The sequence below is a fragment of the Loxodonta africana genome, chromosome 3 (genome assembly GCF_030014295.1).
Source record: "Loxodonta africana isolate mLoxAfr1 chromosome 3, mLoxAfr1.hap2, whole genome shotgun sequence".
Classification (NCBI taxonomy): Eukaryota; Metazoa; Chordata; class Mammalia; order Proboscidea; family Elephantidae; genus Loxodonta; species Loxodonta africana.
The window spans coordinates 9,903,129-9,926,847 of NC_087344.1; the positions used below are offsets into that span (position 1 = coordinate 9,903,129).

General features: G+C 41.0%; 1 protein-coding gene across 1 annotated transcript in view; it reads right to left on the bottom strand.

The window, feature by feature from the left end:
• Window positions 1–3,031: 3,031 nt before the first annotated feature.
• LOC100655502 (adhesion G protein-coupled receptor E4-like) overlaps window positions 3,032–23,719 on the bottom strand; it is a 59,715-nt gene continuing 39,027 nt past the window's right edge. Inside the window, exons 9-13 of the mRNA XM_064279823.1 lie at window positions 14,106–14,172; window positions 12,030–12,121; window positions 6,873–7,053; window positions 4,257–4,352; window positions 3,032–3,274 (exon numbers count right to left, since the gene is read on the bottom strand). Of these exons, the coding sequence (XP_064135893.1) occupies window positions 3,032–3,274; window positions 4,257–4,352; window positions 6,873–7,053; window positions 12,030–12,121; window positions 14,106–14,172 (679 nt within the window). The remainder of the gene's footprint in view (window positions 3,275–4,256; window positions 4,353–6,872; window positions 7,054–12,029; window positions 12,122–14,105; window positions 14,173–23,719) is intronic.

The window sequence follows — 23,719 nt, forward strand, 5'->3', positions numbered from 1 at the left end:
GGACTTATCCCTCTTGATAACATGTCTAAAGTACATGGGACACAGTCATGGGTGACCCTGCTGGTGTTTGAATATCAGTAGCATAGCTTCCAGCATCACAACAGCACGCAAGCCCCCATAGTATGACAAATTGACAGACGCGTAGGGGGTATATATATATATATATATATTTATGTTTGTTGTTGTTAGTTTTTGTTGTTAGGGCAATAGAATGAAATGTCACCTAATCTCTGCCATCCACATGATCATTGCTATGTTTGAGTCCATTGTTGCTGCCTTCCAACCTGGGGGGCTTAACTTCTAGCACTGTATTGAACAATTTCCTGTTATGATTCTTAGGGTATCCATTGGCTGATTTTCAGAAGGAGATCACCAGGCCTTTTTTCCTAGTCTGACTTAGTCACGAAGCTCCACTGAAACTTGTCCACCATGGGTGACCCTGCTGGTATTTGCTTGCATAGCTTCTAGCATCCTAGCAACGTGCAAGCCACCACAGTACAACAAACTGACAGACAGGTGGTCTGGGTATTCACCACGAGCCAGGGACCATGCCAAGCACTCACATGTATTATATCATGGAATCTTCACAATTAACTCTGTTGTAGTTGTGTGCCATCAAGTGGATTTTGACTCTTGTGACCCTCTGACAAAGTAGAAGTGTCCCATAGGGTTTTCTAGACTTTGATCTTCACAGAAGTAGATCGTCAGGTCTTTCTCCCATGGAGACGCTAGGTGGGTTCAATCTGCTGGCTTTGCTTAACAGCCAAGCACTTAACCGCTGTGCCGCCAGGACTGCTTCTCTATGGGGTAGTTACTGTATCATGGTCCTGCCAGGAAACAGATGCACACTCAAATGCAGGAATGAGGCAAGTTTATTGAAGTGTTTATTACACAGGTGGAAGCAGGCTGAGGACAAAGCAACATGGGATGATGGAGCATCCCAGGAGTAGTAACATGGAGAGCTGTTAACAACCTCCAGGCCTGTGAGAAGCAAAGGGAGACAGAGGTTCCTGAAGACCTGGAGAAAGGTGTAGGAGCCTTCAGTGGAGCGATACAACCAACCCATGGCTTCACAAAGAGGGAGCTGGGGAAAGAAATATCCCAACCTCACTTTCCTTCCTTCTTCCAATCTCCTGCCAGCACACTCCATGAGACATACCCACCCCAGACACCTTCTGGGGTTCTCGTCTACCCAGACCAGCCTTCGGGGGCACAACGCAGGAGTTGTGGAGAAGGGGGAAGGGTGGATCTTGAAGGCAAATGGCGATCACCCATTAAGTTAGTCATTCTATTTAGTAGATCAGGAAACTAAAGGTCAGAGAAGTGAAGTCACTAGCCCAATGTGCCTGAGCCCCAGTTCTGGATTTTCCATGGTAATCTATTCTGTTTCTTTCAGGAAGTCTTCTCTGCTCATTCCTTGATACTAGTTTGCCAGGCCAGTTGCCATCAAGTCCATTCTGACTCACGGAGACCTCACGTGTGTCAGAGTAGAACTGTGCTCCATTGGGTGAGTTTTCAGAAACAAATGGCCAAGCTTTTCTTCCCAGGCACCTCTGGGTGGACTTGTGCCTCCAACATTTTGGTTAGCTGCCGAGCCTGTTCACAGTTTGCACCGCCCAGGGACTCCAATTTTAACATTTACTGTCATTATCATTTTAAATTAAAAAAAAAAATCATCTGATAACCAAGTCATCCATGCATTTGTTAATTCCAGTGCTGAGAAATATTTAATCAATAACTTTGGCAAAGAAATTAAAAATGATAAAGAAAACAAATAAGGCCAAACCACCACTGCGATATGCCATGTTATTTGGAGTCTTCGCAAATACTCAAGATGTCGTTAAGAAACAAAATTATGTACACCTAGTTCCACGTTTAGGTTTGAGAACATTGTCAGGCAAAAAAAAAAAAAAAATGGGGGGTAGGGAGTGCTGGTGTCCTGGCTATAAGGCCCGTTCCATCCACGATGTGTCCTTAAGTCTGAGTGATGGTGTATTTTTGCGTTCTAAGAATGCAACCACCCATTTTCGTATTTCTTCATGTGGAGAGTATTGAATTCAGCAAATGTTGAGTTATGAAAGATCTTTGGGAACATAAAACACAACACCATACAAGTGAGGGAGAGGAATGGGGAGAGGGAGAAGCCAGAGAGGCCCCCGTGAATGAAATCCAGGTGTTAGCCAAGGAGTAAGAAACTCAATTCCATTTCCCTCATTATTAAAATACATCCCTTGAGACATCCCAGGTAATTGACTTAATGTCATTTTTAGTGTTTCTGTTCTACCGCCTGGCTCACTGCATATTGCGTGGGGTCTTAAAGGCTTGCAAGCCATCGGAGGCACAACAATTGGGCTTTATTCACCTGGAGCAGCTGATGAAGAGAGAGAGTCAGGAATAGGAGGAGGAAATGGAATGTGTGGCTACTTGTTTCCAGGAACAATTGCCTCCTTTGCCACGGGACCAGAAGAAGTGCATGGCGCTCAGCTACCATTACTGAAAGTTGTGACCAAATATTCTATAGGATAATCCTCTTCAAGGGGAAAAAATGCAGAACAGAATTTAACATTCTCATGGGATCCAGACCTCCTGGAGTCATAGAAGCTTGATGAAACCCTGAAACTAGTGCCCTGAGATAATCTTTAAACCTTAAACCAAAAATATCCCCTCAGGTCTTCTGAAAATCAAACAGTAGTTTAGCTTAAGTGTAAAGAATGTCTACCTTGAGCACTGCGCTCTTTGGAAGAACTATCTCTATGGGATCAAACTGACAACAGCAACATGAAAGGTAGATAGGAAGCTTAGGGGTCAATGAGTTCATTTTAATGGGGGAGGAACAATTTGGAAATGGAGGGCAAGAATGGTTGCATAGCTTGAAAAATGTAACCAGTGTCATTGAATTGAACATGTAGAAATTGTTAAACTAGCATTTGTGTATACTTGCAACAACAATAAAAAAGGGAAATGCAAAAAAAAAAAAAAAAAGCGTTCCTTGCGCATGTAATGGCTCATGATCCACTACTGCATGCTGCCTCTAGGAACTCTCCATGTATCCCATTCTTTCTAGGGAGCTAGAGGCCAAAATAAGGGAAGGAGTCAAGACTTCACAGGGAAAAGGTGCACATTGTGGCGTTTGCACAATCCACGCAGGACCACAAGGGGCGCCATCGATGAGCAGATTCTTTAGCCAGCAAGATGAGCTGGCGGTTGTGGATGAGTGTAAGTGGTGTCTTTGGTGTCTCTCTTGTGTACAACCTTTGATGAGTTCCCGTTCCTCCTAAAGGGGAGAGACAATATGGAGATAAGCTGAAGAGAAATTACCAAACCAAACTAGTTGCTCTCAAGTCAACTCCAACTCCTGGCAACCCCCTGTGTGTCAGAGTAGAAGTGTGCTCCACAGGGTTGTCAGTGGCTGATTTTTCAGAAGTAGGTCACAAGGCCTTTCTTCCGTGGCGCCTCTGGGAGGACCTGGACCTCCAACTTTTCGGTTAGCAGTTGAGCACAGTAATCGTTTGCACCACCCCGGGGCTCCAAAGAGAAATTTAACCCTCAAAAATTTACTAAAACGTCTAGCATACCAGAGGTGACAGCTAGAATACCTGTATGGTATAACGCTCAGTAAAGATGCCCCAATATCTGACTCTACAGCCTTTTCCCAAAGAACACCAAGGATGATGGCTCTTTTTTTAGTTTGTTATCATTTTACCTTTTTACAAACATAATGTGTTTTCTGTGTGCCAGGAGTATCCTAAGCACTTATGTGACCTCGCTTGATCCTCATGATGAGACAGACAGTATTATTATGTCCATTTTACAGTTGAGGAAACTGAGACACAGAGAAGTTAAGTCACTTACTCAAGGCTAGGCAACATAAAAGTGCTGGATCTGGGATTTGTAAGGTTGTTTCCTCAGCACCCAAAACAGTGACTAGACATACTAGACACTCAATAAACATTTGTTAAATAAAATGACATTTGGACAAATATCCTTTGGATATTTGTGGAAAGACTGTAGAAAGGAAGAAAGAAAGAAGGAGGGAAGCAAGAAAGGAAGGAAGGAGAGAAAGAAGGAGAGATGGAAGAGGGAAGGAAGGAAGAGTTTTTCTGGCTGTGGTCTCAAAAACAGAAACTTCAGCTGCACAATGGCAGGAAGCTAATGCAATCTCTCTTTTCTTTCAGATCAAGGAACCAGGAAGCTCCTGGCAGCACAAGATGTTGGGTTCAGACAAGTCCATGGCATTGCAGAGAGGAGGATCTTACCATTTTGGTGTGGGTAGTAGACCGAGACTTCTCAGTGCTTTCCACTTCAACTCCTTTCCACTTTCCACTAAACCATTTCTTGTATTCCATTCGAACCTGGAAGATTGAAGGATATGGAGAGTGCATTACATCCAGAGCTTGGTGCAAAAGAAAGGGCCCTAAAACGGGAGGCTAGAGGTACAGATGCCGAGCCCTACCTTCTGCTATTCTTTCAGGGGTTTTGTGTACAGTCTTGGCCACGCTCATGCTGGTTCATTTTATTTAAATTAAACTTTCTCAGCTATGGAAAGGGTGCTTGATAAATGCCAGGCATCATAAGGGTTCAATATATGGTGATGATGATGGATTATGATGATGATGATGTAAGTGGTGATGAAGATGGAGATAACGAAGGTGATTATGGTGATGATGATGATAATGAAGGTGATTATGGTGATGATGAAGGTGATGATATGATGTTGATGAAGATGATGATGGTGATGATATAGGTGGTGATGATGATGGAGGTAATGAAGGTGATTATGGTGGTGACGACAATGATAATGAAAGTGATTATGGTGAAATATGTTGATGAAGATGATGATGATAGTGGTGGTGGTGATGACGATGATGATGAAGGCCACCACTTATTGAACACTAGCTATCTTCCAAGGAGCCCTGGTGGTGCAATGGTTAAGCAGTCAGGTGCTAACCGAAAGGCTGGTGACGCAAACACACCCACTGGTGCAAACCCACCCAGCGGGCCCACAGGAGAAAGACCTGGTGATCTGTTCCTCCCATGTAAAGATTACAGTCTAGGAAATCCTACGGGGCAGTTCTACTCTGCCACATGGGGTCAACATGAGTTGGAATGAACTTGACAGCAGCGAACAACAAGCTATGTTCCAGGTGCTTTACATGCACTCTGTCATTTAATCTGATGAGGAAGGTGTTCCTCTTACCTTCAATTAATGATGAAGAAGTTGAGGCTCTTGGAGGTAAACTGACTTCTCTATGGTCACAGACCCAGCTTTGAAAATCTTATCATTCTTACTTCAGAACCCTAGCACTAACCACTGCAAAAAACCACCCCTCGTGATCCCATGAATTGCCTACCTTGAACCTCCTTAACATGTTAAAAATGACTCTTAAATACTTAATGCTAAGACATGCAAGTTGCATTTTACTTCTTCTGTGTGAGGAGTACCAAGCGTTCAGAAGGCACTAAAAGACTGGAAGAGAATTAATGAAGTGTTAAGCTGTTGTGTTTGTAACGAGCATCTTAACTGATTTTAGTTCTACTCAATTGCAAAGGACAAAGCCAAGAAAGCTATTCCTAATCTATGTGAAGAGGATAATTATAGTAATGACTCTCAGTGAGAACTTAATGTCTGCCAAGGACCGTGCTGGGAGATTTATATTGCATTATCTCATTTAATCCTCAACACTATAAAGCAGGTATTGCCACATTTGCAGATAAAAAAAACAAGGCTCAGAGAGGCTAAGCTGTCCATCCAATTTCGTACAACAACATACTCATTGGAAAAACTTGGATTAGAGCAGAAGTCTCTCTGAGCTTGTGGGAGGTTGTGCCAAAAGTCCAATGTCCCTCCCAATAGTGCACCTCACTACAGTAGGATTATTCTTCCCCTCCAAGGTGAATTCAGGTATGCTTTATGACTTGCTTTGGCCAATGGAATGAGGGTGAAATTGATATGTGTCAGTCCTGAGTAGAAGCTTCAAGAGAGTGTAACTGTGATTTCCCTTGATCGCTTTTTCCTTGGCTGTGAGATCACCAATGTTCTGCACCGGGGCTGCCCCCTCAGCCTAGATCCCCGAGTGAACGCAATGAGTCTCAACCCACAGGTATGTGGCAAGAGCAAGAAATAAACCTTTACTGTTGTAACCCACTGAGATTGGGGGAGGGCTAATTGTTTTCTGTTGTTTGGTTTTTGTTGAAAAGAGACACATCAAAATATAAACCAATTCAAGAATTCCTATGTGTACAATTCAGTGACACTGGTTACATTCTTCAAGTTGTACAACAATTCTTGTTATCCTTTCCACGTTTTCTCACCACCATTAATGTACTCACTGCCCTCTAAGCTCATCTAACCTTTCGAGTTGGTTTTGTCAATTTCATCACTTACAGATAGATAATTCTCTAAAACAGCACAACGCTCAAGGCAAGACATTCTTTACTAATTAAGCTAAACTATTGTTTTTTTTGGTTGAAAGATGATTTCAGGGGAATAGTTTCAGTTTAAGGTTTAAAGATGACATCAGGGCAATAGTTTCAAGGGGTCATTCAGCCTCTGTGACTCCAGTAAGTCTGGATTGTATGAGAATTCAAAATCCTCTTCCACATTCCACCTTTTGATCACTAGAAGAGGGCTATTTGTTACTACAGCATAATCTGTGTTATTCTGAGTATTACAGCGCTCTTAAGAAATATGTTAGGATGCGAGAAGATGAGACCCAGAGCACATGGCAGACCCAAACAGAGGCCAATCTATCTTCCCAGAACTGAGAAACACAAAAATACAAAAATAAAGGGTGAGGGAAGGGCGAGAATGTGAGTAGTGATTCAATGAGATTTTGGGGCTATCTAGCAAGTCAGGAAATAATTAGCCTTACCTGGCGACTAAGGACACAGTACACCGTGAAGAGCAAAACTCCCTGCAGGACATTGATGATGGTGAATATGTAGGCAATGACTAATCCAGCCGTCTTCCCTACTGCTTCAACCATAAAAAAACCAAGGCCCCAAGAACAGCCCAGGATAAATAGCTGAGCAATGGCTTTAAATGTCATGACTCTGGGGAAAAAAAAAAGAGTAATAAGAACCACCATTTATCAGGCACTTAAGGAGTCTTAGGTAGTGCAAATAGTTAAGCGCTTAACCAAAGGCTTGGTGGTTTGAACCTACTCAGAAGTGCCTCAGAAGAAGGGCCTGGCAATCTCCTTCTGAAAGGTCATGGCCATTGAAAACCCTATGAGCATAGTTCTACTCTGACGTACATGGAATCACCATGAGTCTGACTCAACTAGATACCGACTTTTTTTAAACATGTTATTATATTTATTACTTATGTAGAATATATATATTATTCTATTTCCTATACTTACAAAATCAATACTATTTTATATTTTATAGTATATAATAGAAATACTTTTATGTAAATAAAATAACATATTATTATAACAAGATTGAAATATAACGTAAATATTTTAAACAGAATATCAGTATATTGCATATGTTATTGTTAGTTGCTGCCAATTCCCCTCTGATGCATGGCTGCTCCACGTGAGCAGAGTAAGAATACCCGTAGGGTTTTGAAGGCTGTGACCTTTCAGAAGCAGGCCTGTCTTACAAAGTGCCTCTTGGTGGGTTGGAACTGCCAGCCTTTTGGTTCATAGCTGGGCACTTAACTATTTGCACTACTCAAAAAAAACAAAAAAACAAACCCGTTGCCATCAAGTGACTCATAGCAGCCCTATAGGATCGAGTAGAACTGCCCCATAGGGCTTCCAAGGAGCGGCTAGTGGATTGGAACTACAGTCCTCTTGGTTGTTGTTGTCGTCAGGTGCCGTCCAATTAGTTCCAACTCACAATGACCCTATGTACCACAGAACAAAACACTGCATGGCCCTGTGCCATCCTTACAATCATTGTTATGCTCGAGCTCATTGTTGCAGGCACTGTGTCAATCCATCTCGTTGAGGGTCTTCCTCCTTTCTGTTGACCCTGTACTTTCCCAAGCATGACGTCCTTCTCCAGGGACTGATCCCTGCTGACAACATGTCCAAATTATGTAAGTCGCAGTTTTGCCATCCTTACTTCTAAGAAGCATTCAGGTTTTACCTCTTCCAAGACAGATTTGTTGGTTCCTTTGGAAGTCCATGATATATATTTTGAATATTCTTTGCCAGCACCACAATTCAAAACCTCTCTTCTTCTTTGGTATTCCTTATTCATTGTCCAGCTTTCACATGCATATGATGCGATTGCAAAAACCGGGGCTTGGATCAGGCACACCTTAATCTTCAAGGTGACAGCTTTGCTTTTCAACACTTTAAAGAGGTCCTTTGCAGCAGATTTGCCCAAGGCAATGTGTCTTTTGATTTCTTGACTGCTGCTTGCATGAAATCCTTGACAACTTCAATCTTTTCTCCGTTTGTCATGATGTTGCTTATTAGTCCAGTTGCAAGGATTTTCGTTTTCTGTATGTTGAGGTGAAATCCATACCAAAGGCTGTGGTCTTTGATCTTCATTAGTAAGTGCCTCAAGTCCTCTTCACTTTCAGCAAGCAAGGTTGTGTCATCTGCATAATGCTGGTTGTTAATGAGTCTTCCTCCAATCCTGATGCCCCGTTCTTCTTCATCTAGTCCAGCTTCTCTTATTATCTCCTCAGCATACGGATTGAATAGGTACGGTGAAAGGATACAACCCTGATGCACGCCTTTCCTGACTTTAAACCACTCAGAATCCCCTTGTTGTGTCCTAATGACTGCCTCTTGATCTATGTACAAGTTTCTCATGAGTACAATTAAGTGTTCTGGAATTCCCATACTTCCCAATAGTATCCATAATTTGTTATGATCCATACAGTCGAATGCCTTTGCATAGTCAACAAAAAACAGGTAAACATGCTTCTGGTATTTTCTGCTTTCAGCCAGGATCCATCTGACATCAGCAATGATGTCCCTGGTTCCATGTCCTCTTCTGAATCTGGGCTGAATTTCTGGCCGTTTTATGTCGATAAACTGCTGCAGCCGCTTTTCAATGATCTTCAGCAAAACTTCACTTGTGTGTGATATTAATGATATTCGATAATTCCTGCATTCGGTTGGATCACCTTTCTTTGGAATAGGCATAAATATGGATCTCTTCCAGTCAGTTGGCCAGGTAGCTATCTTCCAAATTCCTTGGCATAGAGGAGTGAGCACTTCCAGCACTGCATACGTTTACTGAAACATCTCAATTGATATTCCGTCAATTCCTGGAGTCTTGCTTTTCGCCATTGCCTTCAGTGCAGCTTGGACTTCTTCCTTCAGTACCATCAGTTCGTGAGAACATGCTACCTCTTGAACTGGTTGCAAGTTGACTAATTCTTTTTGGTATAATGACTCTGTGTATTCCTTCCATTTGCTTTTGATTCTTCTTGTGTTGTTATGTATTTTCCCCATAGTATCCTTCACCATTGCAACTCAAGGCTTGAATTTTTTCTTCAGTTTTTTCGGCTTGAGATACGTGGAGCATGTTCTTCCCTTTTGGTTTTCTGTCTCTAGCTCTTTGCATGTGTTTTTACAATACTTTACTTTGTCTTCTCGAGCCATCCTTTGAGATCTTCTGTTCAGTTCTGCTGCTTCATCATTTCTTTCTTTCGCTTTAGCTGCTTGATGTTCTAAAGCAAGGTGCAGAGTTTCCTCTGACATCCGTCTTGGTCTTCTCTTTCTTTCTTGTCTTTCAATGACCTCCGGCTTTCTTCTTTGACGTCATTCCTCAACTCATCTGGTCTTCCATCATTAGTGCTCAATGCATCAAATCTATTCTTGAGATGGTCTCTAAATTCAGGTGGGATATACTCGAGGTCATATTTTGGTTCTGTGGACTTGCTCAGATTTTCTTCAGTTTCAACTAGAACTTGCATATGAGCAATTGATGGTCTGTTCCACAGTCGGCCCATGGTTTTGTTCTGACTGATGATATTGAGCTTTTCCATCATCTGTTTCCACACATGTAGTCAATTTGATTCCTGTGTACTCCGTCTGGTGAGGACCAGGTGTATAGATGCCGTTTATGTTGGTGAAAAAAGGTATTTGCTATGAAGAAGCCGTTGGTCTTGCAAAATTCTATCATTCAATCTCCGGCACTATTTCTATCACCAAGGCCATATTTTCCAACTACTGATCCTTTTTCTTTGTTTCCAGTCAGTCCCACCTGTCTGTCACTTTGTCATACTGTGGAGGCTTGTGTGTTGCTGTGATGCTGGAAGCTATACCACCGGTATTCAGATACCAGCAGGGTCACCCATGGAGGACAGGTTTCAGCTGAGCTTCCAGATTAAGACAGGCTAGGAAGAAGGACATGGCAGTCTACTGCTGAAAAGAATTAGCCAGTGAAAACCTTATGAATAGCAGCAGAACACTCTCTGATAGCATTGCTGGAAGATGAGCCCCCCAGGTTGGCAGGCACTCAAAGAATGACTGGGGAAGAGCTGCCTCTTCCAAGCAGAGTCAACCTTAATGACATGGATGGAGTCAAGCTTTCGGGACCTTCATTTGCTGATGTGGCATGACTCAAAATGAGAAGAAACAGCTGCAAACATCCGTTAATAATCAGAACCTGGAATGCACGAAGTATGAATCTAGAAAAATTGGAAATTGTCAAAAATGAAATGGAATTCATAAACATCAATATCCTAGGCATTAGTGAGCTGAAATGGACTGGTATTGGTCATTCTGAATCAGACAATCATATGGTCTACTATGCTGGGAATGAAAACTTGAAGAGGAATGGTGTTGCATTCACGGTTAAAAAGAACATTTCAAGATCTATCCTGAAGTACAACGCTGTCAGTGATAGGATAATATCCATACAGCTACACAGAAGACCAGTTAATACGACTATTATTCAGATTTGTGCACCAACCACTAAGGCCAAAGATGAAGAAAACAGAAGGTTTTATCAGCTGCTGCAGTCTGAAGTTGATCAAATATGCAATCAGGTTGCATTGATAATTACTGGTGATTGGAATTTGAAAGTTGGAAACGAGGAAGAAGGACTGGTACTTGGGAAATATGGCTACTTTTTGGTTAGCAAAGGCTTAATCCCTGGGGTATTCTTATATATGATCCATTGCCATTGAGTTGATTCCTAGTCATTTTTTAAAAAACCATTATTCTCAATGGTTTGGATCATGTCATGCATTGAATTGTGTCCCCAAAATGCCTGTCAATTTGGCTAGGTCATGATTCCCAGTATTGCATGATTATCTACCATTTTACCATCTATTGTTATTTCCCTGTGTTGTAAATCCCGTCACTATGACATAGTAAGATGGATTAGTGGCAGTCACATTGATGAGGTCTGCAAGATTAGATAGTATCTTAAGTCAATGTCTTTTGAGATATAAAAGAGAGAAGAGAGCAGAGACATGGGGAACTCATACCACCAAGAAAGCAGCACTGGGACCAGAGGGTGTCCTTTGGACCCAGGGTCTCTGGACATGAGGGACTCCTGGATAAGGGCAAGATTCATAACAAGGACCTTCCTCCAGAGCCGACAGAGAGAGAGAGCCTTCCCCTGGAGCTGATGCCCTGAATTTGGGCTTGAATCCTACGAGACTGTGAGAGAATAAATTTCTCTTTGTTAAAGCCATCCACTTATGGTATTTCCGTTATAGCAGCACTAGACGACCAAGACAAGTCGGCAGCAATGAGAATGGAGTTGCTACAATCAAGGAGAATGGAGTCCAGAAGTGGGTGGACTCTCAGGTGCAAAGTGGATAATATTGACAATCTTGGCACTAAATTCATATGAAGACTATGTCACACAAAGGAGACACTCGATGGATGTCTGCTGTGTACACAAATGAGGCAGTGCAATAAGCCACTTGAAAATCATAGTTTTTACTTCTTCTCCAAGTTCTCCTCACATACTCCTCCTATAGCACCAGGAAAATCTACATCATATTTTCTACAGGTGTCTTCCTTCCCAGAGACAAGGGTTCTGCAGAAATGTGCCATAAGGACAACTCTGTGGTTACTACTGGTCCGTTGCTTTCTCACCTGGTATCCCGAATGGTGGAAACCTCCTTATTGAGGGAAGAAAGTTTGCTTTTCAAAATCCACAGAATTAGGAAGTAGAACACCAAGTTTATCTGTGGAAACAGCATGAAAAATTGACTTAGAATTTTTTTTTTTTAGTCTATTTCTTCCGATGATCACCATCTAACTTGATATGATCACCACCCATCTGCAGTTGGTCAGACTGTGGTCGCTTGTGAGTTTTTGTGATGCTGGAAGCTATGCCACTGGTATTTCAAATCACCTGTGATGGACAGGTTTTAGTGAAACTTCAAGACTAAAATAGGCCTAGAAGAAAGACCTGGAGATCTACTTCTGGAAGTTGGACAAGGAAAACGCTATGGGTCACAACAGAATAATGTCTGATACAATGCTGGAAGATGAGCCCCCTAGGTTGGAAGACACTGAAAATACACAGCGGCTACAACAATGGACTCGAGCATACCAACAACTGTTAAAATAGCACACGATTTGCCAATGAATTGCATGTGGCATGTGAGAGAAGGAGCGGAGTGACGTGATTCCAAGGTTAATAAACTAAGGGCTCAGGAGGAAAAAGGTTCCACTGACTGAGTTGGGGAAGGAGCAACTTGGAAAACTAGTTCAAATCAAGAGTTTGGTTCTGAACATGCTAAGATGCCTACAAAATACTCAAGTTTAGATGTCAGGCTGTTGTTATTGGCTGCTGTTCAGTCGAATCTCAACTCATGGCAACGGCAAGCACAACAGATGAAATGCTGCCTGGTCCCGCGCCATCACCACGATTGGCTATGGATCGAATTTTTATGATCCATAGAGATTTCATTGGTTGATATTTGGCAGCTGACCACCAGGCCTTTCTTCGTATTCTGTCTTAGTCTGGAAGCTCTGCTGAAACCTGCTCAGCATCGTAGCAACACGCAAGCCTCCAAAGACAGACAAGTGGTGGCTGCACATGAGGTGCATTGGGTGGGAACGGAACCTGGATCTCCCGTGTAGAAGGTGAAAATTTTGTCACTGAGCCACCACCACCCCCTTTAGACGTCAGGTAGCCAGGTTGGATTTGTAGGTCTGGAGTTGAGAAAAGAGGTCCGGGGTGAGTATATACACTTGGGAGTTGTCAGGGTATAGGTAATTATTTAAAGCCATGACTGGAGGAGATCACCAGGGAGTGAGTGTAGGTAGAGAAGAGAAAAAGTGTATGGACCAGCCCTGAGAGCTCCAGTATTGACAGGAGGAACCCAGAAAGGTGGCTGAGCAGGAGCAATCAACAATCTAGGGCCCATGGGCCTAATCCAGTACCCAGTCTGTAATCTGTTTTTGTAAATAAGGTTTTATCGGAACACAATCACAGCCATTCAATTACACGTTGTCTATGCCTGCTTTCATATTGACTTACAATATGCTTACATATTGACTTGGCCACCTGACATTTAAAGCCCTGGGTGCTACACATGGTTTATGCTCAGCTGGTAACCGAAAGGTTGGAAGCTTTGAAGCCACCCAGTGACACTGTGGAAGGCCTGGTGATCTGCTTCCTGTAAAAATTACAGCCAAGGAAACTCTCAGTGCAACATGGGGTCGCCATGAGTTAGAGTCGGTTTAATGGCACAGGACAGCAACCACCTGACATCTAAACCTGAGTACTTCGTAGGCATCTTAAAGGTAGCGTATTCAAAACTGAACTCTTGCTAGGCAAAGCCTAGCAAAGACAGTAATTCAAAGATGAGGGATGGATCACATTAGGCTAAATGTTCTTATCTTCATCTCATTTCCACTTTATCAGATGAGAAACAACATTCTCTATGCCTGAGCAACCCAGCTCTGCAGTTGTTGTTGCACGCCATCAATTCGATTCTGACTCATAGGCACCCCATATGACAGTAGAATTGTCCTATAGGGTTTCTGGACTGTGGTCTTTATGGGAGCAGATTTCCAAGTCTTTCTCCACTGGAGCCATTGGGTCAGCTCAAACGGCCAACCTTTCAGCTAGTAGCCAGAGTGCTTAACCGTTTGTGCCACCAGGACTTCTTAACCCAGCGCTAGCACACCAATGAATACCTGCCTCTGGGTACCTACCAAGATAATGATGGCCACTGGTCCCAAGAAGCTCCAGATAAAGCCTTTATCAAGCTTCAGCCAGCAACTGTTGAGAGAGAGAATGAAAAGCTAGAAAACATGACCACTTACCAGTTGTAGTCAAGTCGATTCCATATAGCCAAATAGTCTCGGTTCAAATCCCAGCTTCCCTCCCATCCACTAATTAGGCAAGGTACCCAAAACTTTGGTGTTACAGCCAAATAAGTCGAGCTCTGTTGCTGATAATACTAACGTGTCTTGTTGATGTGAGAGTTAAATGAGACAACGGACATTGTTGTTAGGCGCCATCAAGTTTGCTCCAAGTCATAGCGACCACGTGTACAACAGAAAGAAATGTGGCCCAATCCTGCTCCAGACTGACAATCATTGTCATGTATGAGTCCACTGTTGTAGCCACTGTGTCAATCCATCTTGTTGAGGGTGTTCCTCTCTTTTGCTGACCTTCTACTTTACCAAGCATGAATGATATTCTTCTCCAGGGACTGGTACATCCTGGTAACACGTCCAAAGTATGTGAGACAAAGTCTCGCCATTCTTGTTTACAATGAGCATTCTGGCTGTACTTCTTCCAAGACAGATTTTTTCTTTCTTCTGGCAGTCCATGGTATAGTCAATATTCCTCCCCAATACTACAATTCAAAAGCAAAGGTGTCACGTTGATGACTAAGGTGCACCTGATCCAAGCCATGGTCTTTTCGGTTGCCTCCTATGCATGTGAAACCTAATGAACATAAAGCCCTCAAAACAATGCCTAACAGATAGTAGGCACTTACAACTATTAGATACCATGCCTATCTGGACTTGACCACTATCAAAACCCAACGAAACCCATTGCCATCGAGTTGATTCTGACTTACAGAGACCCTATAGACCACCACAGGTTTATATATATGTGTGTGTGCGTGTATGTATACGTTTATATATAAAGATATGGTGGTTTCAGGACACAAGAAGATGACAGATGAGACCACTGAGTGTTTTTTTTTTACTGCTTCTTTTTTCCCTGGTGGTGCAGTGCTTAAAAGTGCTCAGCTGCTAACGGAAAAGTTGGCAGTTCAAACACACCAGCTGTTTCATGGAAGAAAGATGTGGCAGTTTGCTTCTGTAAAGATTTACAGCCTTGGAAACCACACGGGGGAGTTCTTTTCTGCCCTATACGGTCATTATGAGTCTGGATCGACTGGATGGCAGTGGGAGTGGGTTTTTTTCCCTACCTAAGACAACACTAAGCAATATTCAGACACCAACTTCCTATTTCTCACCTCTCAGCAGAAGATGGCCTATTTCTTTATATTACAAGCAGTCCTACCACCACCACCATCATCACTACTACCAGTTGCCATTGAGTTGATCCTGACTCCAGGCGTCCCCATGTGTCGGAGTAGAACTGTGCACCACAGGGTTTTTGATGCTGAGTTTTCAGAAGTAGATCACCAGGCCTTTCATCCGAAGCATCTCTGAATGAACTCAAACCTTTGTGAGAAGGTAGAGGGCTTGGATTCAGGGTCTCCTAGCAGAATGTGAGCAACACCAGGGGTTATTAGTTCAGGATCTGGATTTTCAGATGGAGTCAGACGTGGGGCCTAGTCTGCCACCTACAGACTGTATGGTCTGAGCCTCAGCTTCCTCCTTAATGTCTCAGACACAGCAAACTATATCAAAACATATAAAAAATCAAAACAAGATGGCTCCAGCAAGTGACCAAAAGAATTAGATAACTTTTGGTTGAAGGAAAGGCATTGGAACTCCCTAATATGGAATTCAAAAGACTAATATTTAGGGATCTCCAAGAAATAAGAAAAAAGGTCAAGAAAAATGCAGACAAAACCAAGGAAAAAATCATGGAAAACACGGACAAAAACCAATGAAAACATACCCCAAATCAAGGAAAACACAGACAAAGCAACAGAAGCATTAAGGAAAAATAATACTAAAACAAAATGTCAAAATAAATAAACAACTAGAAATAATACAAAAACAGCAACTAGAAACTAAAAAGAAAAACAACAAAGATTCAGAAATGGATGCTCAAAAGATTTTTTTTTAAATAATTTTTATTGTACTTTAAGTGAAAGTTTACAAATCAAGTCAGTCTCTTATATATAAACTTATATACACCTTACTACATACTCCCATTTACTCTCCCCCTAATGAGTCAGCCCGCTCTCTCCTTCCAGTCTCTCCTTTCGTGACCGTTTTGCCAGTTTCCAATCCCCTCTACCCTCCCATCTCCCCTCTATACAGGAGATGCCAACACAGTCTCAAGTGTCCACCTGATACAAGTAGCTCACTCCTCATCAGCATCTCTCTCCAACCCATTGTCCAGTCCATTCCATGTCTGATAAGTTGTCTTCTGGAATGGTTCCTGTCCTGGGCCAACAGAAGGTTTGGGGACCATGACCCGGGTTCTTCTAGTCTCAGTCAGACCATTAAGTCTGGTCTTTTTATGAGAATTTGAGGTCTGCATTCCACTGTTCTCCTGCTCCCTCAGGGGTTCTCTGTTGTGCTCCCTGTCAGGGCAGTCATCGGTTGTGGCCAGGCACCATCTAGTTCTTTTGATCTCAGGATGATGTAAGTCTCTAGTTCATGTGGCCTTTTCTGTCTCCTGGGCTCACAATTATCTTGTGACCTTGGTGTTCTTCATTCTCCTTTGATCCAGGTGGCTTGAGACCAATGGATGCAACTTAAATGACCGCTTGTTAGCATTTAAGACCCCAGACGCCACACTTCCAAGGTGGGATGCAGAATGTTTTCTTAATAGAATTTATTTTGCCAATTGACTTAGATGTCCCCTGAAGCCATAGTCCCCAAACCCCCACCCTTGCTCCGCCGACCTTCGAAGCATTCAGTTTATCCAGGAAACTTCTTTGCTTTTGGTCCAGTCCAGTTGAGCTGACCTTCCCTGTATTGAGTGGTGTCCTTCCCTTCACCTAAAGTAGTTCTTATCTACTATCTAATAGGTAAATAACCCTCTCCCTCCCTCCCCCCTCTCATACCACAAAAGAATGTGTTTTTCTCAGTTTATACTATTTCTCAAGAACTTATAATAGTGGTCTTATGCAATATTTGTCCTTTTGCATCTAACTAATTTCACTCAGCATAATGCCTTCCAGGTTCCTCCATGTTATGAAATGTTTCACAGATTCATCACTGTTCTTTATCGATGCGTAGTATTCCATGTGCGAATATACCATAATTTATTTATCCATTCATTTGTTGATGGACACCTTGGTTGCTTCCAGCTTTTTGCTATTGTAAAGAGTGCTGCGGCTCTTATTTCTCTAGGATTTATTCTGAGGAGTGGCATTTCTGGGTTGTATGGTAGTTCTATTTCTAACTTTTTAAGGAAATGCCAGATAGATTTCCAAAGTGGTTGTACCATTTTACATTTCCACCAGCAGTGTATAAGAGTTCCATTCTCTCCACAGCCTCTCCAACATTTATCATTTTGTGTTTTTTGGATTAATGCCAACCTGTTGGAGTGAGATGGAATCGCATGGTAGTTTTAATTGGCATTTCTCTAATGGCTAATGATCGAGAGCATTTTCTCATGTCTCGTTAGCTGCCTGAATATCTTCTTTAGTGAAGTGCATGTTCATATCCTTTGCCCAATTTTTAATTGGGTTGTTTGTCTTTTTGTGGTTGAGTTTTAACAGAATCATATGGATTTTAGAGATCAGGCACCGGTCGGAGATGTCATAGCTGAAAATTTTTTCCCAAACTGTAGGTGGTGTTTTACTTTTTTGGTGAAGTCTTTAGATGAGCATAGGTGTTTGATTTTTAGGAGCTCCCAGTTATCTGGTTTCTGTTTGTCATTTTTAGTAAAGTTTTGTATTCTGTTTATGCCTTGTATTAGAGCTCCTAACGTTGTCCCTATTTTTTTCTTCCATGATCTTTATTGTTTTGGTCTTTACGTTTAGGTCTTTGATCCACTTGGAGTTAGTTTTTGTGCATGGTGTGAAGTAGGGGTCCTGTTTCACTTTTTTGCAAATAGATATCCAGTTATGCCAGCACCATTTGTTAAAAAGACTGTCTTTCCCCCAATTAACTGACACTGGGCCTTTGTCAAATATCAGCTGCTCATATGTGGATGGATTTATATCTGGGTTCTCATTTCTGTTCCATTGGTCTATGTGCCTGTTGTTGTACCAGTACCAGGCTGTTTTGACTACTGTGGCTGTATAATAGCTTCTGAAATCAGGTAGAGTGAGGCCTCCCACTTTCTTCTTCTTTTTCAGTAATGCTTTACATATCCAGGGCTTCTTTCCCTTCCATATGAAGTTGGTGATTTGTTTCTCCATCACATTAAAAAATGTCATTGGAATTTGGACCAGAAGTGCATTTTTTATATAGATGGCTTTTGGTAGAATAGACATTTTCACTATGTTAAGTCTTCCTATCCATGAGCAAGGTATGTTTTTCCACTTGTGTAGGTCCCCTTTAGTTTCTTGCACTAGTACTTTGTAGTTTTCTTTATATAGGTCTTTTACATCTTTGGTAAGATTTCTTCCTAAGTATTTTATCTTCTTGGGGGCTACTGTGAATGGTATTGATTTGGTGATTTCCTCTTCGATGTTCTTTTTGTTGGTCTAGTGGAATCCAAGTGATTTTTGTATGTTTATCTTGTAACCTGAAACTCTACTGAACTCTTCTATTAGTTTCAGTAGTTTTCTGGAGGATTCCTTAGGGTTTTCTGGGTATAAGATCATGTCATCTGCAAACAGAGATGATTTTACTTCTTCCTTCCCAATCCAGATGCCCTTTATTTCTTTGTCTAGCCTAACTGCTCTGGCTAGGACCTCTAGCACAATGTTGAATAAGAGCGGTGATAAAGGGCATCCTTGTCTGGTTCCCGTTCTCAAGGGAAATGCTTTCAGGCTCTCTCCATTTAGAGTGATGTTGGCTGTTGGCTTTGTATATAATTTAGAGTGATATTGGCTGTTGGCTTTGTATAGGTGCCCATTATTATGTTGAGGAATTTTCCTTCAATTCCTATTTTGCTGAGAGTTTTCATCATAAATGGGTGTAGGACTTTGTCAAATGCCTTTTCTGCATCAATTGATAAGATTATGTGGTTTTTGTCTTTTGTTTTATTTATATGGTGGATTACATTAATGGTTTTTGTAATATTGAACCAACCTTGCATACCTGGTATAAATCCCACTTGGTCGTGGTGGATTATTTTTTTGATATGTTGTTGAATTCTATTGGCTAGAATTTTGTTGAGGATTTTTACATCTATGTTCATGAGGGATATAGGTCTGTAATTTTCTTTTCTTGTGGTGTCTTTACCTGGTTTTGGTATCAGGGATATGGTGGCTTCATAGGATGAGATAGGTAGCATTTCATCATTTTCTATGCTTTGAAATACCTTTAGTAGTAGTGGTGTTAACTCTTCTCTGAAAGTTTGGTAGAACTCTGCTCAAAAGAATATTTTAGGAGAAAATTCGAAACAATGGAAGACAGAATCAGTGAGATTGAAGACAAATTCACGGGAGCCACTTTGTTTGAGGAAACATCAGATAAAAGAATGAAGAAAAAAAAAAACCTAAGGCTTACGTGGGACACAAGAGTAAAAATTTACGTGTGATCGAAGTTTCAGAACAGGGGAAGAAAATGGAAAACACAGAAAAGACTGTTGAAGATTTTCTGGCAGAAAACTTCCCAGATATCTTGAAAGATGAAAAGTTGGCCATCCAAGAAGCTCAACAAAACCCTTATAGGCTGGATCCCAAAAGAAAGTTACCAAGATATACCATAATCACAGTTGCCAAAACCGAAGACAAAGAAAGGATCCTGAGAGCTGCTTGGGAAAAATGAATACTCATTTACAGGCAGGAAACAATAAGACAACACTCTGATTACTTGGCAGAAACTATGCAGGCAAGAAGGCAATGGAATCACATATATAAAACCTTGAAAGAAAAAACTTCCAACCAAGAAGAATATACCCCGCAAAACTCTCAAATACAATGGCAAAATTACAACATTTCCAGATAAAGAGAAATTAAGAGAACTCATAAGAACCAAATCAAACTTTCAGGAAATAGTAAAGGGTGTCCTTGAGTTAGAGAACCAACATCAGACCACAACCTGAGTCTAGGACACAGGACAGCATCAGACAGATACCAAGCTAGGTAAAGAAGTCTCGATAACAAAACAAAGCTAAAAGACTTAATACAGGGAAGCAGAGACATCAATCTGTAAATGATGACAGCATCAAAATAATAAAAGGGGGGAATAAATGGTGTGGGTATAGATCTTTCCAATGAAGAGGAAGTCAAGGCCACAATAAAATAACAATAAAAGGAACGCAGCACAGAAATGTAAGAGAAATACAGAAAACATTTGCGCCACAAAACAGCATAACAATATGACAGCAATAAGCTCATACCTACCTATAATCACACTGATTGTAAATGGCTTAAATACGCCCATAAAGAGACAGAGAGTGGTGGAATGGATGTGGGGGGGAACAACCCATAAATACACTGTCTACAAGAAACACACCTTACAACGAAGATATAAATAAACTAAAAATTAAAGGATAGAAAAAAACATATCAAGCAAACAGTAACCAAAAAAAAAAAACAAAACAGAAATGGCTAATACTAATCTCAGATAGAATAGACTTTAAGGCAAAGTCCACCATAAGGACAAGGGAGGGCATTCTAAATATCTGTACACAAATGACAGGGCTCCAAAATACATAAAACAAACTCTAACACCACTGAAAAAAGAAATAGTTCCACCAAAAATAGTAGGAGATTTCAACACACCCCTTTCGGTAAAGGACAGAACATCTAGAAAGTAACTTAACAAAGACACAGTAGATCTAAAGGCCACAATCAACCAACTTAATCTCATAGACATATATAGAACACTCCACCCAATGGCAGCAAAGCATACGTTCTTTTCAAAAGCACCTGAAACATTCTCCAGAATAGACCACATCTCAGGTCACAAAGCAGCCCTCAATAAAATCCAAAACTTTGAAATAACACAAAGCATTTTCTCTGATCGCAATGCCATAAAAGTAGAAATCAATAACAAGAAAAGCAAGGAAAAAGATCAAGTACATGGAAACTGAACAACACCTTCCTTAAAAACAACTGGAGAGCAGAAGAAATCAAAAAGAGAATTAAAAAATTCCTAGAATCAAATGAGAATGAAAACATATCATATCAAAACCTTTGGGACACAGAAAAGGCAGTGCTTGAATGTCAATTTATGGCAATAAATGCACACATCAAAAAGGAAGAATGGGCCAAAATCAAAACATATGCCCTATAACTGGAACAAACAGAACAGCAAAGGAGGCCCACAGCCACCAGAAGAAAGGAAATGATAAACATTACAGAAGAAATAAACGAACAGAGAACAGAAAAAACATTTGGAAGAATCCACATGACCAAAAGTTGGTTCTTTGAAAAGATCCACAAAATCAACAAATCATTGGCCAAAATGACAAAAGAAAAACAGGAGAGGAAGCAAATAACTCAAATAAGAAATGAAATGGGTGACATTACAACAGACCCAACTGAAATAAAAAGAATCATAACAGAATACTATGAAAAATTCTATTTCAACAAATTTGAGAACCTAGAGGATATGAACACATTTCTAGAAACACCAATCTACTTAAACTAACACAAACAGACAGAAAATCTGAACAGACCCATAACAAGAGAAGAGATTGAAGAGGTAATAAAAAAAAACTCCCAAGACAAGAATCACATGATCATGTCAATTGACCAGAAATGGCATTTGATAAAGTCCAATACACATTTCATATAAAAACCTTCAATAAAGTAGGAATAGAAGGGAAATTCCTCAACATGATAAAAGGCACCTAGGCAATATTAACAGCCAACATGACACTCTACAGAGGGAGGCTGAAAGCATTCCCCCTGGCAACAGGAACAAGACAAGGGTGCACTTTATCACCACTCTTGTTTAACATTGTACTGGAAGCACTAGCTAGGGCAATAAGGCAAGATAAAGAAATAAAGGGTATCCAAATTGGAAAGGAAGAAGTGAAACTACCCCTATTCACAGATGATGTGATCCTATACATAAAATATCTAGATGTTTCCACAAAAAAACTACTGAAACTAGTAGAAAGATGCATCTCAGTAGCAGGATACAAGAGCACCATACAAAAATCAGTTGGACTCATACACCAAAAAAAAAAAAAGAACATTTAAAAGGAAACCAGGAAAACAATATAATTTATAATACTACCTAAAAAAATGATAAAGATTATGGGAGAAACAACAGAACAATACTAGGGGCCCTAACACACATCATGAGTAGATTACAAGCCATAACTAACAATGCACAAACCCCAGAAGATAAGCTTGATAACTGGGAGCTCCTAAAAATTAAGCACTTACGCTCATCAAAAGACAATATGGGGAAGGTCAGCACAACTGGACCAAGACAAAGTAATAGAACCTTCGTAGACACGTCCAAACACCTTGAGGGGAAAGAGGCCAAGATCGCGGACTAGGTGGACGCTACCACGGATCCCTCTTGCAACAAAGACTCGGAAAAACAAGCGAATCGATCACATACATAACAATCTACGAACTCTGAACAACAAGCACAGACTTAGAGACGGAAAACGAACAAATACGGGCAGACAGCGACCGTTTTCAGAACCAGGACCCAGCATACCAGCCGACTACCTGGAAAATCTAGTTTCCCAGTGATGGCTCGGAGACAGCAGTCCATATCAAACCACATAAAGAAACAGACCATGACAGCTTCTCCAACCCCCAAACAAAAGAATCAAAATCTTTCCCAAATGAAGATACAATCCTGGAATTATCAGATACAGAATATAAAAAACTAATTTACAGAATGCTTAAAGATATCACAAATGAAATTAGGATAACTGCAGAAAAAGCCAAGGAACACACTGATAAAATTGTTGAAGAACTCAAAAAGATTATTCAAGAACATAGTGGAAAAATTAACAAGTTGCAAGAATCCATAGAGAGACAGCATGTAGAAATTCAAAAGATTAACAATAAAATTACAGAATTTGACAACGCAATAGAAAGTCAGAGGAGCAGACTCGAGCAATTAGAATGCAGACTGGGACTTCTGGAGGACCAGGGAAAAAACACCAACATAGCTGAAAAAAAATCAGATAAAAGAATTAAAAAAAATGAAGAAACCCTAAGAATCATGTGGGACTCTATCAAGAAGGATAACTTGCGAGTGATTGGAGTCCCAGAACAGGGAGGGGGGACAGAAAACACAGAGAAAATAGTTGAAGAAATCCTGACACAAAACTTCCCTGACATCATGAAAGACAAAAGGATATCTATCCAAGATGCTCATCGAACCCCATTTAAGATTGATCCAAAAAGAAAAACACCAAGACATATTATCATCAAACTTGCCAAAACCAAAGATAAACAGAAAATTTTAAAAGCAGCCAGGGAGAAAAGAAAGGTTTCCTTCAAGGGAGAATCAATAAGAATAAGTTCAGACTACTCAGCAGAAACCATGCAGGCAAGAAGGGAATGGGACGACATATACAGAGCACTGAAGGAGAAAAACTGCCAGCCAAGGATCATATA